Raw genomic sequence first — 14,825 nt, 5'->3', positions numbered from 1 at the left:
CACTTCAATGAAATGAATGAAAACACTTTTCTTAAGAAATGAACTTTAAATGTTCAAGCCAGTCTCGGATATACCTACATAGTAGGTTGAATGGACTGACGCCTATCAGAAAACAACTTCTCCTCTGGCAAATACCACGAAGGGCGTTGGATTATATCCGACAGGTGTCAGTGCAGGAATCTTCACAGAAAATTTCCTGCGTATGCAATTGGCAATACAACTGAAAGAGTCGACCTTCAATTTTGGAACGGGCACACTTGCAGTCCGGTTTCGGGCTCCTTAGCCACTCGTCAGTGCAAGATAGTGACCATCATCGACCTAAAGTCAATGATATTCCATAATTGAAAATCGAAATTCTTTCGGAGTATTTCATTCCTTGTCTTGAGTTGGAGCGAACAACAAAAATGTCAGTCCAGCTAATGGACGAGGTACTAACCAACTGCATATCTGAAATTTGCCCGATTCCTCCGAATAAGGAAAAAACACTTTCTAATTAATCAGTGGGCTCTGCTTGAAGACAGGCAGTAAACAAATCTAAAGAAATGAACTTTAAACGTTCAAGTCAGTCTCGGATATACATACACAGTAGGTTGAATGGCCTGACGCCTATTAGAAAACAACTACTGTACTGGCTGATACCACAAACGGCGTTGGATTATATCCGATAGGCGTCAGTGCAGGAATTTTTACAGAAATTTTCCTGCATATGCAATTAGCAATACAAGCATAGCCCACTGACTAATAAGAAAGAAAACACTTTTGTCTAATTTCCACTAGTTATTCAATTTTTACGATCAGTTTCGGGTTTGATCCTATTACCAAGTATACAAACTAACTAAAACAGCTAAAAACGTAGTTATATATGAGGTTTGTAGGTAACTTTGATAGGAAAGTAATTAAATGAACTATAAGAATTCAACACTGGAGATTACAGAAATTACCGGGGTTGTGAAACTTATAAACCTGAAGACCTGCATAAATCGAGTCGCTCGTTTAGGGTTATATCATATTTCGGGTTTTTAATTGATTGATTCATTTCCATGGCTTCCAATAAATTCATTTCCTTTCCTTTATTACGTGTGTGTAGGTTTTTGATGTTCATACATTGTAGATTTATTGTCCAAACAGACATGTTCACGGAGCCTTTTGTCAAAATTTCTACCGGTTTGGCTTGTATATATTGCAGAACATTTCCCACACTTTATTCTATATATACCTGATTTTCTTCATCTAGTCTGGGTTTTGCATTGAACATAATTCTTCCAAGATCATTATTAATTATGAAAGATGTTGTTAATTTGTATTTAAAAAAGTAATTTTGAATATTTTCCAAAAGTTTACCTGACTAATTATTACTACATTTACTTGTATTGTGATCTTTGATATTTGGGTATATACCCACGTTTTTATGTTTCAAATGTATTGGTTAGTTTTTATACTCGACGATGAGATAAAACCCGAAACCAGTCGTAACTGTTGGAAATTCGACAAAAGTGTTTTCATTCATTTAATTAGAGTGATATATAGCATTGAATTTAAAATAACCAAATACACCAACTTCCAACACAAACGGTATTATCGACGATTGATGTACAAACAACATCTGACTGCTATATTTACGAGTATTTTTCATCCTCGAGCACTACACCTCATATGTATTCTATACAGTCTGTTCCTGTTTAGAGTCCGATGAACACTGATATCCTGAAAAACTTACCCGAAGGAGGTGATACTCTCGGAACCGAGCGTCAGTATCTGGTTAGAATTATCTATAGAGTCCTCTTGAGAGTGATTTCCTGTTGTGAGGATGTAGTTTTTGGGGATAGGCGGTTTGTATGCCTTTTCGTATTTGCGAACGGTCGTCTTCCTTCCATGTCGTAATTATTTTTACGAAATGGGTGGGGAGGGGACAATACAAAACCGCATTAATATTGGGTATTTGTGGAGTTCATGAAGAGAATACGACTTCAGTGCAGGTGTTTCAAACAGAGAAGTTTCAAACAATTTGTTTTTCAAAAGAAAGAATGACCTATTTTGTCAGTAGAGTGTCATTGATAATATTAGGAATATTCTGGATTGTTTAGTGAATTTGATAACATTTATGAAGTAATAAATTACTCATGAACATATTTATTTATAGTTTGGGAATAAAAGTGACTATCGTCACTTATCCACACTACACTTTTATTGTTGTTGTTTGTTTCCGATCTTTTTGAATGTAATTCTGATTTTTCCTATACTATACGATCTAATATAATCCTACAGTCCTATACTATATAGTCCTGTTTAATCCCATGAATTACACATAAACTACTGTTTAAAATCTGTTAAATATCTGTTTTTCCATTAACCAGCTGTCGCACATCTACGAACGACAACCCTCAGAAGTCGAAACTTGTGCGAGCTAAGGATTAACGAGGTCTCACCTATTAACGTGTGGTTCCTAACAAAATTCGTGACAATCGCTGTCGAAATGAGTAGTTCTGTTAGAAATAATTATGATTTTTGCAACATAATAATCTTGAGATACTTATTTCATTTGAATGCTCAAATTTGGATTTTGAGCGATCAATTACTGAGGATTATTTTTTTTTTCATAAAATTGAAATATGGTAATTTGCAATTGTCGCAGAGTAAACTATTATTCTCAAACAGAAACAATAGAAGAACGTTGTGTTTGTATCTTGAGACGCGTATTCACAAAGTGGTTTGCAGAGATTCATCTCAAACTAGCCTCAACCTAATTGTATTCATCATAACTGAAAACATACTACGTGCTGAATAATCGTGTGGTTATTGGAATAAAAAAAAACTGGATCATGTTGTCACAATTGATGTGATATTCCGTTTTCTCACTTTATTAGGATCTCAATTGTCTTAAAACTGAATTACCTTCTGATCGAGAATATACTATCTTCCATCTTTCATTGAGTTCATATCTCATTAATCAAGATGTATAGAATATAGTTGGTGTGATCACTTGGAGTATTGATGAAGAAATAATTACGAGATCCTATAAATTTCAGTCTTTCATTCAAAGAGGTGCTGAGTATACCTCAAGTGACAGTAATTGACAGTGTCAAGTTGGTACTTCAATATTCAATGATATTTCCATTTGGGATTGAATTGATATTAGGTGTGGTTCATAAATCAAAGATCTGAACAAGATACGAGCTGCAGGTTTCGATTTTTGCCCCATCTATCAACATGGGTACAAAGTTGGATACACTGCTGAGAAATATAGAGTGGGTAATGAATAAATGAAGGCATGTAGGATTGATGTTCTATTGGGATCTTCTAATATTTCAAACAAGTGTTCTTCATCTACATTTGAAAAAGTTTTTGTACATTTTCTGTGGTTTTCAGCAACTTTTTTTTTGATAATAATTTTGTTCTGCGTACTTTTATTTTTTCTTATAGGATCCTCCTATCTATCGTTGTGAGATAAATGATTAATATTTTGATCAATTGTATATTTTCGTTCTAAGATGCAAGGTGATTTTTTGAGCAGTGTAATGGAATAGAAGTACAACCTTCGACAGTATATTTTCGTATTGGCACAAGTTTCTTTGTGGCTATGTTAATAGTTATATGAAAAAAACTATTCTGAAGACGTGAATTTTCCGATTGGGATTTGAAAATTACATTCTTTTTATGGATTATTCCTAATAATTGATTATTGTGACTTTCGTTTCAAATTGTTGACACATAATAACTGAGAATGGAAATATTTAACGTTATTTCGCTACGAAAAATATAATATGGTATTGTATTCTCCATAAAAATAGATAGGTCTCCTCAAAAAATGATAATGATAATTTCACAATAATTTGGCAAGAAAGTTCCTGAAGATCAATGACACTCTGAAAATGTTTTGAGAATGTTAGACTCGAAATTAGGTTACTAAAAAAATTGATTCATGCGTAAGAAATTCGAAAAAAGAAGAAGTAACCAATTGAAGAAGATGCAAATTCTGAAACCACCATGAAGATATTAATAAAACATTGAAATATTATTGAACAAATGAACTATTTTTATTATGATTAATACTATGATACTGAAGTTTACTGATGTTAATATTATATTTTGCGAACACGAAGAGAGATATATTCATCAAATATCTTCATTTGCAGCAACGGAATGTTAATTTTTGAAAGTATTATTATGAAAAAGCAATCATTCAGAAAAATATACACGAATGATAATATTGTTGATCTGTAATTTTTGCTTCAAAGTCGGTACAGTGCTATCATGAAATATACATATAACATTCATTATATCTTTCGACATTGAAATTAGGTTTTCACAAAGGTGACGCGTCATTTCCGATATGTTTCATAAGAACCCTGTATTTGAATTTTTTAAAGAGAAGTAAGGGTTGCGGATAGGAACGGGTAACATCAAACACTCAGCTTTCACACAATAAGAATAATGAAAATTTATACAGTCATTATGCACATTTAAGGCCCACACGTACATGCATGTCGTAAAATACATAAAAAAGATATACATGCCACATATATACAAGTCCCCTTTTCCCAAAATTTGCCTACATTTGAAAACACTTCATTTGCATTGAACATTTATTCGCTGATTGTGAATTCGAGAGGGTATTTTAAAGTGAATAAAAAATCAGAACGGTTTTGTATTAATTGATAGGTGAAAAGCGTTATTGAATATTACTCTCCTTTCTGATGCTTGGAATCTAATAATAGAAATATATCACTAATATATTTTCTTTGCCTTTGATGCATCAATTTCTTCTATATACTGAAATGTTTTCCATTTTGTATTGACTACGAAATATAAATATTATCGAATAATTAAAGTTCAAATTGGAAGTAGGTATTCACAGCTATTGCTAGAGTGTCTATCGTTTATTCTTTCCAAGCTGTCTTTCGAGAAGTATGTATGTTAGAGGATATCTGTAAAATATACACTGAGAAAAATGAAATTAAAGTATTGTTCGAGATTATCTCTATATCATTTCGTAGTATTGCAATTTCGGAGGTGAATTTCGACGCATGTTTCGTACAATACTTTGTATGGACAAAGTAACTTTTTATGATTACATCTCTCATACCTTCCTGCATGATGATAATCCCTCATTAGAAATAGATATATAGAGCTTTTCAATAAGCTGTCACGAAATCTGATGTCCAACTTTATAGATGGTTGGAATTTTGAAAATTATCTATCGTAGAAATCAATGAAAATTGAGGAGCCAGAACTGCAAAAAAAATGAAAAAGAGAAAAATCACTCGAAATCGTCCTTCTACCAACCTCCACTATGGAGTTCAAACTGGTAACCCTATGCATTAATGAACGTCGAAAAACTCTTTGAAGTGATTTTCAATTCAGAAAATATTCAGAGAGTATTCGAAAATTAATTATGCTGGGCATATAAAAAATTTTGAGATATTTCATTAGTAATTGAACTTGATAAATTTCAGCCCACACAGTCTCTTTCTGCGGATGCTGAGTTTTCCCTTTCTCAAAAAGCAAATACTTCACAAGACATTCTTATTTTTCTTGCAACTTTTCGAAACTAAAATAGTAGTTCTCACATGATTGTCCTGTCTTGCATACATGTAAATCATGTTATTTCTTCTGAAGAATGAATCAATTTCGTGAGTAAGTTTGTCTAGAATGAATCTATGCGACAATTTTTGAAAACAACACTGGATACAACTGAAAAAGATTTATGGCGACATTACTTATTCAGGTTTGTTCATATATTATCTTATTTCCTTGTACTGGTATCTCGAAAAAAAATTGGGGTTTTTCATTCTCTAAATATCTATGCTGTCAACTTTCAACTTATAAAAACTACATATGGAAAAATGACATAACATCAACAGAGAGTATCATAATAAATTCGGAAAAAAAAATACACAAGATATATAATTACAATATATACTCGTATAAAGAGAGTATGTTGAAATTGTGCATACTTTGGTTATATTTGTATGATGTTGTATTTCTTAATTCATTTTATTTTTATTTAAGTGGAGTGTTTTTTGAAGTTTAATAAAGAAACGCCTAACTGGTAGGTTAACGTAATTCAACAACTTTATTTGAATAATGATAAACAGTTTAAAAGAATTATACATGATATAAAACTTACTGAACTTTTTCACTGTGATTTATATCATTCATTCATTATAATTTCTGGTGGTTTTGTTGTTTTTCAGTTGTTTGTTATTATTATTTAGAAAGGCAATTTCGTATAAATCAGCATAAGATTTTGTGAATTTTATACCATTCATACATGCACTAAAAACTCTACTGGTGCAACAATTGCGAGAAAGTTGGACATGCAACAGTTACAAACTGGTCGGGTACTGTAAGATTTACAACTTTCCGCAGCATCCCATTTTTGCGGTGGGAGGGGGTTTGGACTATGTTAATTATTTAGTGATTCTCTATCACACTATGATTGGACTATGGTGTTTGCGTAGTGACTGATAAATTGCCCAAGTTTCGGAAGTGTTATTGTTTCAAAATATTTCGATATTAGGTATACAGTTGAGGTTCCATAAAATATATGCCACAAAATGTAGGGTAAAAATTGGGTAATTTTTGGAATTATACTTCATAGTCCATTCGATGGATTGGGATTCATTTACACATTTACTGTATATGATGAAATTTTTTCAATTCAGTTCACGGACTGATAGGAACGTAATCAAAACTTATTTATCTGATCATGAAAATGACGAAACTGTCTAGAAAAGTAGAATTTTTCGATACTGAATCAAAGAATGTATATGAACATATTGAACGAAACTTAGTTTTTTGTGGAGGAAATTCAGTTTTTCATCGACCTTTTCGAAGTATTTTCACCTTTCACAATCAGAAAAATATGAAAATTATACTGGAGAATTTTATGCAGGTGTAGAAAGGGCAAACATTTCAGTTTACCCCAATAAGTTAATGCGTGAAATCAGAATATCTTTCACAAAAAAAATTATATTTATCAGGAACGTGTTGTATTCAATAGTTTTGCCTATCAAAAAAATATCTAAGAAATAATACAATACTTATCGTAACGTGGAAGGTGAAAATACCCAAAAAAGGTCGATAAAAAAAGTTTATGAATATATTCTGATGCTATTGAAAATTCCTTGGCGAAGTATAAACAGTATGAAGTATAAAGTATAAACAAAAATCAAATTTCGAAGTTTTCGATTTCCATCATGTATCTTCGGAACCAGAATAACTACTGAAAGTAAACAGTTCTACTAACTATCTATATTTTACCGTTCACAAAAAAAGCAAAATTCTGCTTTATTTTCATGTTGTACTATTATTTCTTGGAACATGATCATGATATTTTGGTGAATGATTTCTGATCTGTTACTCTTTATTAACCTCCATACAATATATATGATAATTATTGACATTTTTCATAATAACTTTTTTAACGAAAAGACAGCTAATATCAAATGAAATATAACTTCTTGAATCGCATAATACATAGTACCATACAAAAAGTATGGTACTTTGCCGTGTGAGAATGAAAAATGTAGGCGACTACATACTCGCTTTCCGCTATAACTCTGCTGGGACCGACCTTATTCGAACTGATCAACAAGGGCAATTTATCAGCTCCATAGGGACGCGATGTCTAATAACTAATTATCGACTCCATAATGAAATACGAACTCAAATCTAAAATCCAATTAGTTCATGTTACGATTTAATTTCCACCAACCAATTTCAAACTTAGAGTAGGGCTATTATTGAACTTTTTCAATCTCGTTCTTCTTTTCAAAGGACAAACAAACTTTATCGAGAATTTACTGCAAATTAGTAACTATAAGTGGATGCGTTTTTCCGTTAGATGTATCACTGTTTTCCAAGAGGAGCGAAGGAAAATATTTAATGAAGATGAAATGAAAATGCACCCAATCAAATTATTTTCAGATTGAGACATTATTCTCAAACGGCTATAGATCCAAAGATTGTATCAGAAGGAAAAACGTATGACATCAAAAGACACAATAATGGCTATTAAATCATTTTTGAAAGTATTTTACTTGAAGACGAAATTAAACTTCAATAAAAAGTTCTGAGTTGGGCAATTTAACAAAAAGTTCATTGATTTGATTATGGAAATTCTTTTCTTTCAAGAGGTATCCGAACAAAGGAAAGAGCTTCAATATTAATAATGACTTCAAAAATATTTTACTGGGTGGCCACGTTTGCTTTGCTTTGCTTGGAGATCTTCGAAACTATGAGGTCTAGATATCTGACTAAATAAAGAAAAAAGATATTCAGCTTTATGAAGAAACTCCATTCATTATATGGTAACCAAAATCTGTGAAACAACTTATAGAGTTATGTTTGATTATTGGTTTCAAGTACCACAGTTTTCAGAATAACTAAAAAAGGTATTTTGTTGTATTTTATGAAATTTAGAGCATTATCTCATTCATTCGCTTTCAGTATGATGTTTGGATAGTTTTTCCTCTCGTTTGTTAGAATCTTGTAAATATGCAGATATTCAATGAATATCTTTTTGGCGAACGAGTTCTCTGTTAATGTTAATTTTTGCTATTGAAAAATAAGATAAGTCTTCAACACTATTTTACAAACATCCCATTGTCTTCTTGAGTTCTAGTAAAACCCATCTACTCGTGCCACCTTTGAATCTTAAAAAAATTTGTAGTCGTGAGCCTTATTTTTTTTTAGAAATCCTCGAAACATAAATCATAATTAGTGGTTATGGTACATCCACGAATTGATTGATTCTGAGAACATTTTCTTGAATTCTTCAGTTTTCTATACAATCTCGAAAAAATTGATCTTTTCACTTTGTATTGTACAGCAATTTGAATTGAAATATTCGGACTCTGCATCAGATAATTTTTTTGAAAGGATTTGATTTTGATTTCAATACTTACAATTCGGATTCGATGGATGGAAACATCAGTTTTATTCTTTTTGATTTATAATAGAATATGAATTAGGTTTCCAAAAGTAATCGGAGTTTTATGAAACGTTGTTCCGAATATGAAGATTTATTGAAAAGTACCTGCATTGAAATTTAGTTGGTTGAATATAAACCACCGGAAGTGTTCGAAGAAGTAGCAATTACTAAAGTGGGTTCGAAATAAACGATATTTTCTCGAATTTACCTTCGTAATACATTATCGTATTCACATGATCTAATGAACGACCTCATTGACAAAAATTGTTTCAATAAGGATCCTCAAAAGTCCAACCATTGAAAAGGTAATGCAAAAATGTTCCAAATTTCATTGAATGCAACAAAATACTTGAATACTTTTTGGGCTATTTCGAGAAATATGATTTCTGAAGCGAACCATATAAATATTTTGGCTCTTTCTGCATTTAATTGACCCTGTATAATATTTAACGAGACCTCAATGTAAAATAGTACGAATATTACTGGAGTTAAATTCCAACACCAAACCGTTATTTATAATACCTAGACACGTGTTTCAATCACCAAGTGATCGTCTTCAAGAGGAAGATTAAACTGTTTAAACTGAGTTTAAACTGAGTCTAAACCGTTATTTTCAACACCTCGACACGTGTTTCAGTCACCAAATGATATTTTTCAAGAGAAAGATTAAACTGTTTGAACTGAGTTTAATCTTCCTCTTCAAGATGATCACTTGGTGATTGAAACACGTGTCGCGGTATTAAAAATAACGGTTTGATGTTAGGATTAAACTCCAGTAATATTTACTACTACACCAAAGGTTCCAAACAGTGCATCACAAGTATACTGATTATTACTAACACTGAATACAGAAATATTTTCAATTATTTTTTTCTCATTTAAAAGGAAAATAATATCACGTCTGAGTTCGTATTCAGAAATTTAACTACCCAATCTATAAAGGGAGTGCAAGGGACAAAATAATCTCAAATTATGCTTCAAACCCGACACGGAGGCCATTGTAAATCCCAAATGCAGCATCCTGCATCTCTTTGTCAATCTGTACATAAAGTGTGTTGGTGGTTAAACGACATAGATGTCCTGTGAGGAGCATTTTCACGATTACCGTTGTTGAAAAATAATAACACGTGAATTTTCGAATGAAATTATTGATAACGCTCTGCCTTGACTGAATAAAAATTCGACAATTCCAGCTGTAGCTTAATTGGACATCTCACAACATAGCTGAAATATTCTCTTCTCAAGTTCGTCGATATTACATTGAATTCAGATCACTAATTATCACTATATAACAGATTTCATGTCCAATTAGTAGCACTGATAAATCTTAAAATGCTCCACCGAGTTCAGTATTTTCCGATGATGAGGTTGTCACAGGCTTATTTTTAACTGAAGATTCCATAGTTACGAGGGTAGATCAAAATACTACATAACATTTCTATTTGAAACTTTTTAGATTGTTTAGGTTAACAATTGAATGGTTTTTCTTTTCATACCATACCAATATGAGTTGAGCATTTTTCATTGTACATTCATTTGTCTCCGTCGCTTCAATCTGGTATACAAAACTTCAACAAATGTTCTACATGTTCAATAAAAATAACTATAGAACACGCCTGAAAAAGCTATGATATCTATTCGTATCGTGAAACACGTAGTGCGATTTCATAAACTGAGCAGTGAAAATATAACTCACTTAAAAACTTACTGTCCATTCAACTGAACAGTTACATCTGGAGTTTTGCGATAGTCAGGTCAAATCTTCAGAAGAACAGGTAATAAACATGAACAGTGTCACTATTCTTCGGGTTTGGAAGCCATCGATTTTAGAATTTCTTCCTGACGTTTCACTGGCGGGAGTGGCTAGCTTTGTCAGAGGTTTATACATTGAGTTATCTCCGATGCAGAGTAGACTAAACTGCTGACTGACACTGGAAGTAACCGCATTCTGGGAATGACCTCTGATATTATGCCTTCAACTGTCAACTACGAATTGTCTTGTACAGCATGTTTCCGGGTTGAGAGTATTGGATCCTCAGGGAGGAGGGAAATCTAAGAGCAGATAGTTGTTGGTTCACAGATGGATCAAAAACACATTCAGGATCTGGTCCAACCTCACACATAAATCAATAAAATTTTGTTTGGACAGTCAAGCGCCGTTGGAAGCTCTTGGCTCCTATCGAGAAACGTCAAAATTTATAGTAAATTGCCAAAAACCAATCTCCTCGATAGGAAGACTCAACATATTGTCTCTGGTCTGGATTCCTGGCCACACTGGCCTGGAAGGCAATGAGGCTGCTGACTACCTTGTGAAGGAGGGTGCTGCAAGTAGCTTCATCGGACCAGAACGTGTCATTGGCATTGCTTGAGGTTTTGCCAAACAAACATTGAACACTAGGACAGGACTAGTCCACAGTTGTTGGACTACAGTTGAACTACGATGTCTAACAGGCATCCCTTCAGGTCATTGTCGTCTGAATCATCATATGCAAAGACTCGGACTGTCGGAAGACAGTGTGTGTCGCCTCTGTGTGGAGAATAATGAAACAGCAGAGCATACAGTTTGTGCCTGTCTCGCCGCGAAAGGAATCAGGTTTTTAGAGTTTGGTTGAACCACACTTGTACCATCTGACCTGAAACATCACCCACCATATGAACTAATCGGCTTCGTCAAGAAGCTGGGTTTATTTGGTCGAATTTGAATAGGTGTGAGCCACAATAAACCCTTGTGGGTTGCGGTGGAGAGTCTAGTAGGCCCACTCACTTATGACCTAACCTAACCTATCTTCGACGACTGGATATTACGGCTGCGTAACGCATTCTTATGTTGACACAGGTAGTTTGTTGTGCTTAATACCTGGATTAGGTAAATTGTCAATAACATTCGTTAACCCTGTCTATCCGCCGTCATGATGTTTGCTATTCTTGAACTTCTTAGAACGCGATTCCAAATCTGGTTGAGATTCACACTTTTTTTTCTGTTGGAAATATCTATGTGTTTGTGGATCTCTATTGCCTTCCGTATACCAGTCGGCTATGGTATCCTTGGTTGGGAGCAATGAGTTCCATGTTTTCAAACAGAATCCCGAGTTGCCTCTACTGAGTGCGTGCTCTGCCACAGCCGACTAGTCCCTTTGGCCTAGTCTGCAGTTTCTTCGTTGCTCCTTCAGCCTTGTTCCTATAGATTTTTTGTGGTGGTTCCGATGTTTACCTTCCCAACGGTATGTGATATACTACTGCTAATAGTGGATCTCTCGTGTCTTTAAACGACCTGAGACTTAGTTGTACCTTCTTGGTGGGTTTGAAAACCGTTTAAATGTTGAAATAAGGTCAGATTCATAATTTTCATTATGTTCGAATCATAACCTCAAGAATGATCATGAACATTTGATTTATCATTCATTAAAATAGGTATTGAGTATGTCAGACTACTTTCTGTTGGAGACAGAATAATGTTGACAGCTTCAACTGCATTATTATTTGCGATATCTGGTTTTTAATGTGTCCTTCATTTATATTATTCATTATGTAACCCATTTCTGAGAATCTACATGAATCAAAATGAGTCAGTCAGTGAAAATTCATATTTATTAAATAATATTTGTTCAATGAATTATTCTATTATTTCGAGTCTTCCGCCCTCCTACTACTGTCTGAATTAGTTATCAAGTTGCTATAGAACAAGATTTTTTCTTGTGTCCCCACGATCAAAGAACTCATGTAAAACTTTCCATCAAGTGAATAATTTAATTTAATTTTATTAGAAGTTTGAGAACTCATGCTCAGTACGAAATGAATGAAATAATCATAATCAAGTCTTTTTTTTAAACAACATTTTTCCAATAACTTTCAAATCTATTTTCACAGTTACAGTAATTGTTCGATCTAAGTTACAATCATTGATTCCAACTCATTTGCTCCTCTCAGAAGTAGTATTTCTACAAATTGATTTTCTGTTAATAGTATGTAGAATAATTTCATTTGACTGATATTAATGAAATTATTCAAACATTTTTGTATTCATCTCTTTATGTTATTTGATTTTGTATGAAATATTCCTTGAAGTAGTTCAAATCAAACTGACGGAGAATATTTTATGTTCAACATTCATGTCACAACCTCACTGTCAAAAAATTTTGAACTCGTCCACCTTTAATAGAGTTAATAGAGCTACAGACATCTAGACAGCTTTAAGGCAAATGAAAAATTCAGAAGAATACAATAGTGGTTTCATACAGGATGAATTCGTGAAAATTGAAAATTACACTCCACTCAATTTCTGAACCATCAAAAATACTTTCATTCACTTAAAGAGAATAATGAAAGCATGTTCGATGATTCGATGGTACTGTGAAATAAAAGGATTAGTCCAGATACATTTTGATGAAGGTTTTTGAAACTCAATTAGTCTGATAATTGCCATATGGAAACTATGATTTCTTAGTTATTTGTTCTACTAATACTTGTCAATTATCAAACCACAAGATATCCATCCATGCAAACCCTATACCATATGTGAAAATTTCAACTTTTACGTATTCAGTCTGTATCCAGCACAGCGGAACTGAATGAACAAGCGTTCTCGATAAATCAACGAGTGTAAACGTTAAGGAGGATGCTGAGAAAAAAAAAACGTGGATCTTCTACCTGGTATGGCCTGCTCACTAACCTTAGACAGAGCGAGAAGTTTTTGTGTACTACGACTGACCTGTAGCAAAGGGCCATAGTTGCGAATACAACGAACACACCCCCTACCACCGACATGAGAGTGCCCACGAGAAAAATCGTGTTCGAACCATGATAGTCCTCTGCTCGTGGTGATCGTCCGAAGAGAGGAAGAAGAGTTGGTACCGTCCATCAGGTACGATGACGCAGGCAGCCATCGTACGCATGCATGAATACACAGGCGGAGACAGACACAGAGAGAGAAAGAAAGCACCAATAAGACAGTTGCTCTACGTCATGTGACGGTTTATAGGTCTATCAACAGTACTGTTCGATACTGCATAGGATTATCAAACTGACCAACATATTTTTTTCCATATTTTCACTTAATATTACGATAAATATTATGTGACCGTGACTCCCCTGTAATTTTATTTTCATTTATTCAGAAACACCTTCAAATACCTACTTCAAACATAATATAGATCGATAACAGGTTTGGTTCAATATATAAAATATATGAAATATTGAAATAGACAGAATAATGCATATAAAATAGTCGTTATGTTTTTCAAAACTGATATTCGTGTACCTAATCAATAATTATGAATTTGATCTCTTACCTTACAATTGTTTTGTTATCTTCAGATTGTCATTTGTTCACTTCAAACTGTAGGTTGCAAAGAAGTTGAAACTAATAGCAATACCACCCATACATTGCAATACGATACATACGTTGGGTCGTATTGCTTTTGTAATTAATCATGATTCACTTGAGGCCCATCATGCTGAGCCTAACGAAAAAGTTAAATTTCTTCAGGCAACAGTTTCTTAAAGTCAGAAGGCAGAGATTCAACTTCTTTGAAAAACTTTCCGTTTCACCAACATATTTCCAGTACCAATAATTCTCACTATTAGATATGACTATTTTCCTGGAAAGAAACCTTACTGAACAGTTGTTTTCTAACCCCTATATTGGATTTGTTTGCGAATTTGTTGAATGAGCAACCTTGTAGCTTATCTTTGTCCTGGAATAATCACTTCAGTGACAGTTTCAATCCAAATAAATGATCGAAATGGAAATTATGTCTTCTAAACCGCAAGCCCATGCTGAGTTTTTAGAGGATCATTAGATACCCTTGCAATGTACCTATATAAATTTCACGTTTTGGAGTTAAAACTGAGTTTTAGCCTTATGCTGTCAGCAGTAGGTAGTGATACTAAT

At 33.4% G+C, this 14,825-nt stretch overlaps 1 protein-coding gene across 1 annotated transcript in view; it reads right to left on the bottom strand.

Annotated features, from left to right (window-relative positions):
* The window catches only part of mmd (disintegrin and metalloproteinase domain-containing protein mind-meld), a 389,133-nt gene that overhangs the window by 32,896 nt on the left and 341,412 nt on the right, over positions 1 to 14,825 (bottom strand). Inside the window, exons 15-16 of the mRNA XM_074175455.1 lie at positions 13,590 to 13,743; positions 1,718 to 1,873 (exon numbers count right to left, since the gene is read on the bottom strand). Coding sequence (XP_074031556.1) covers positions 1,718 to 1,873; positions 13,590 to 13,743 — 310 coding nt within the window. The remainder of the gene's footprint in view (positions 1 to 1,717; positions 1,874 to 13,589; positions 13,744 to 14,825) is intronic.

The sequence above is a fragment of the Leptinotarsa decemlineata genome, unplaced genomic scaffold, assembly GCF_025532065.1.
Source record: "Leptinotarsa decemlineata unplaced genomic scaffold, Ldec_3_MD MMD2_tig00001019_RagTag_RagTag, whole genome shotgun sequence".
NCBI lineage: Eukaryota > Metazoa > Arthropoda > Insecta > Coleoptera > Chrysomelidae > Leptinotarsa > Leptinotarsa decemlineata.
This window is presented reverse-complemented; position numbering and strand designations above follow the sequence as displayed.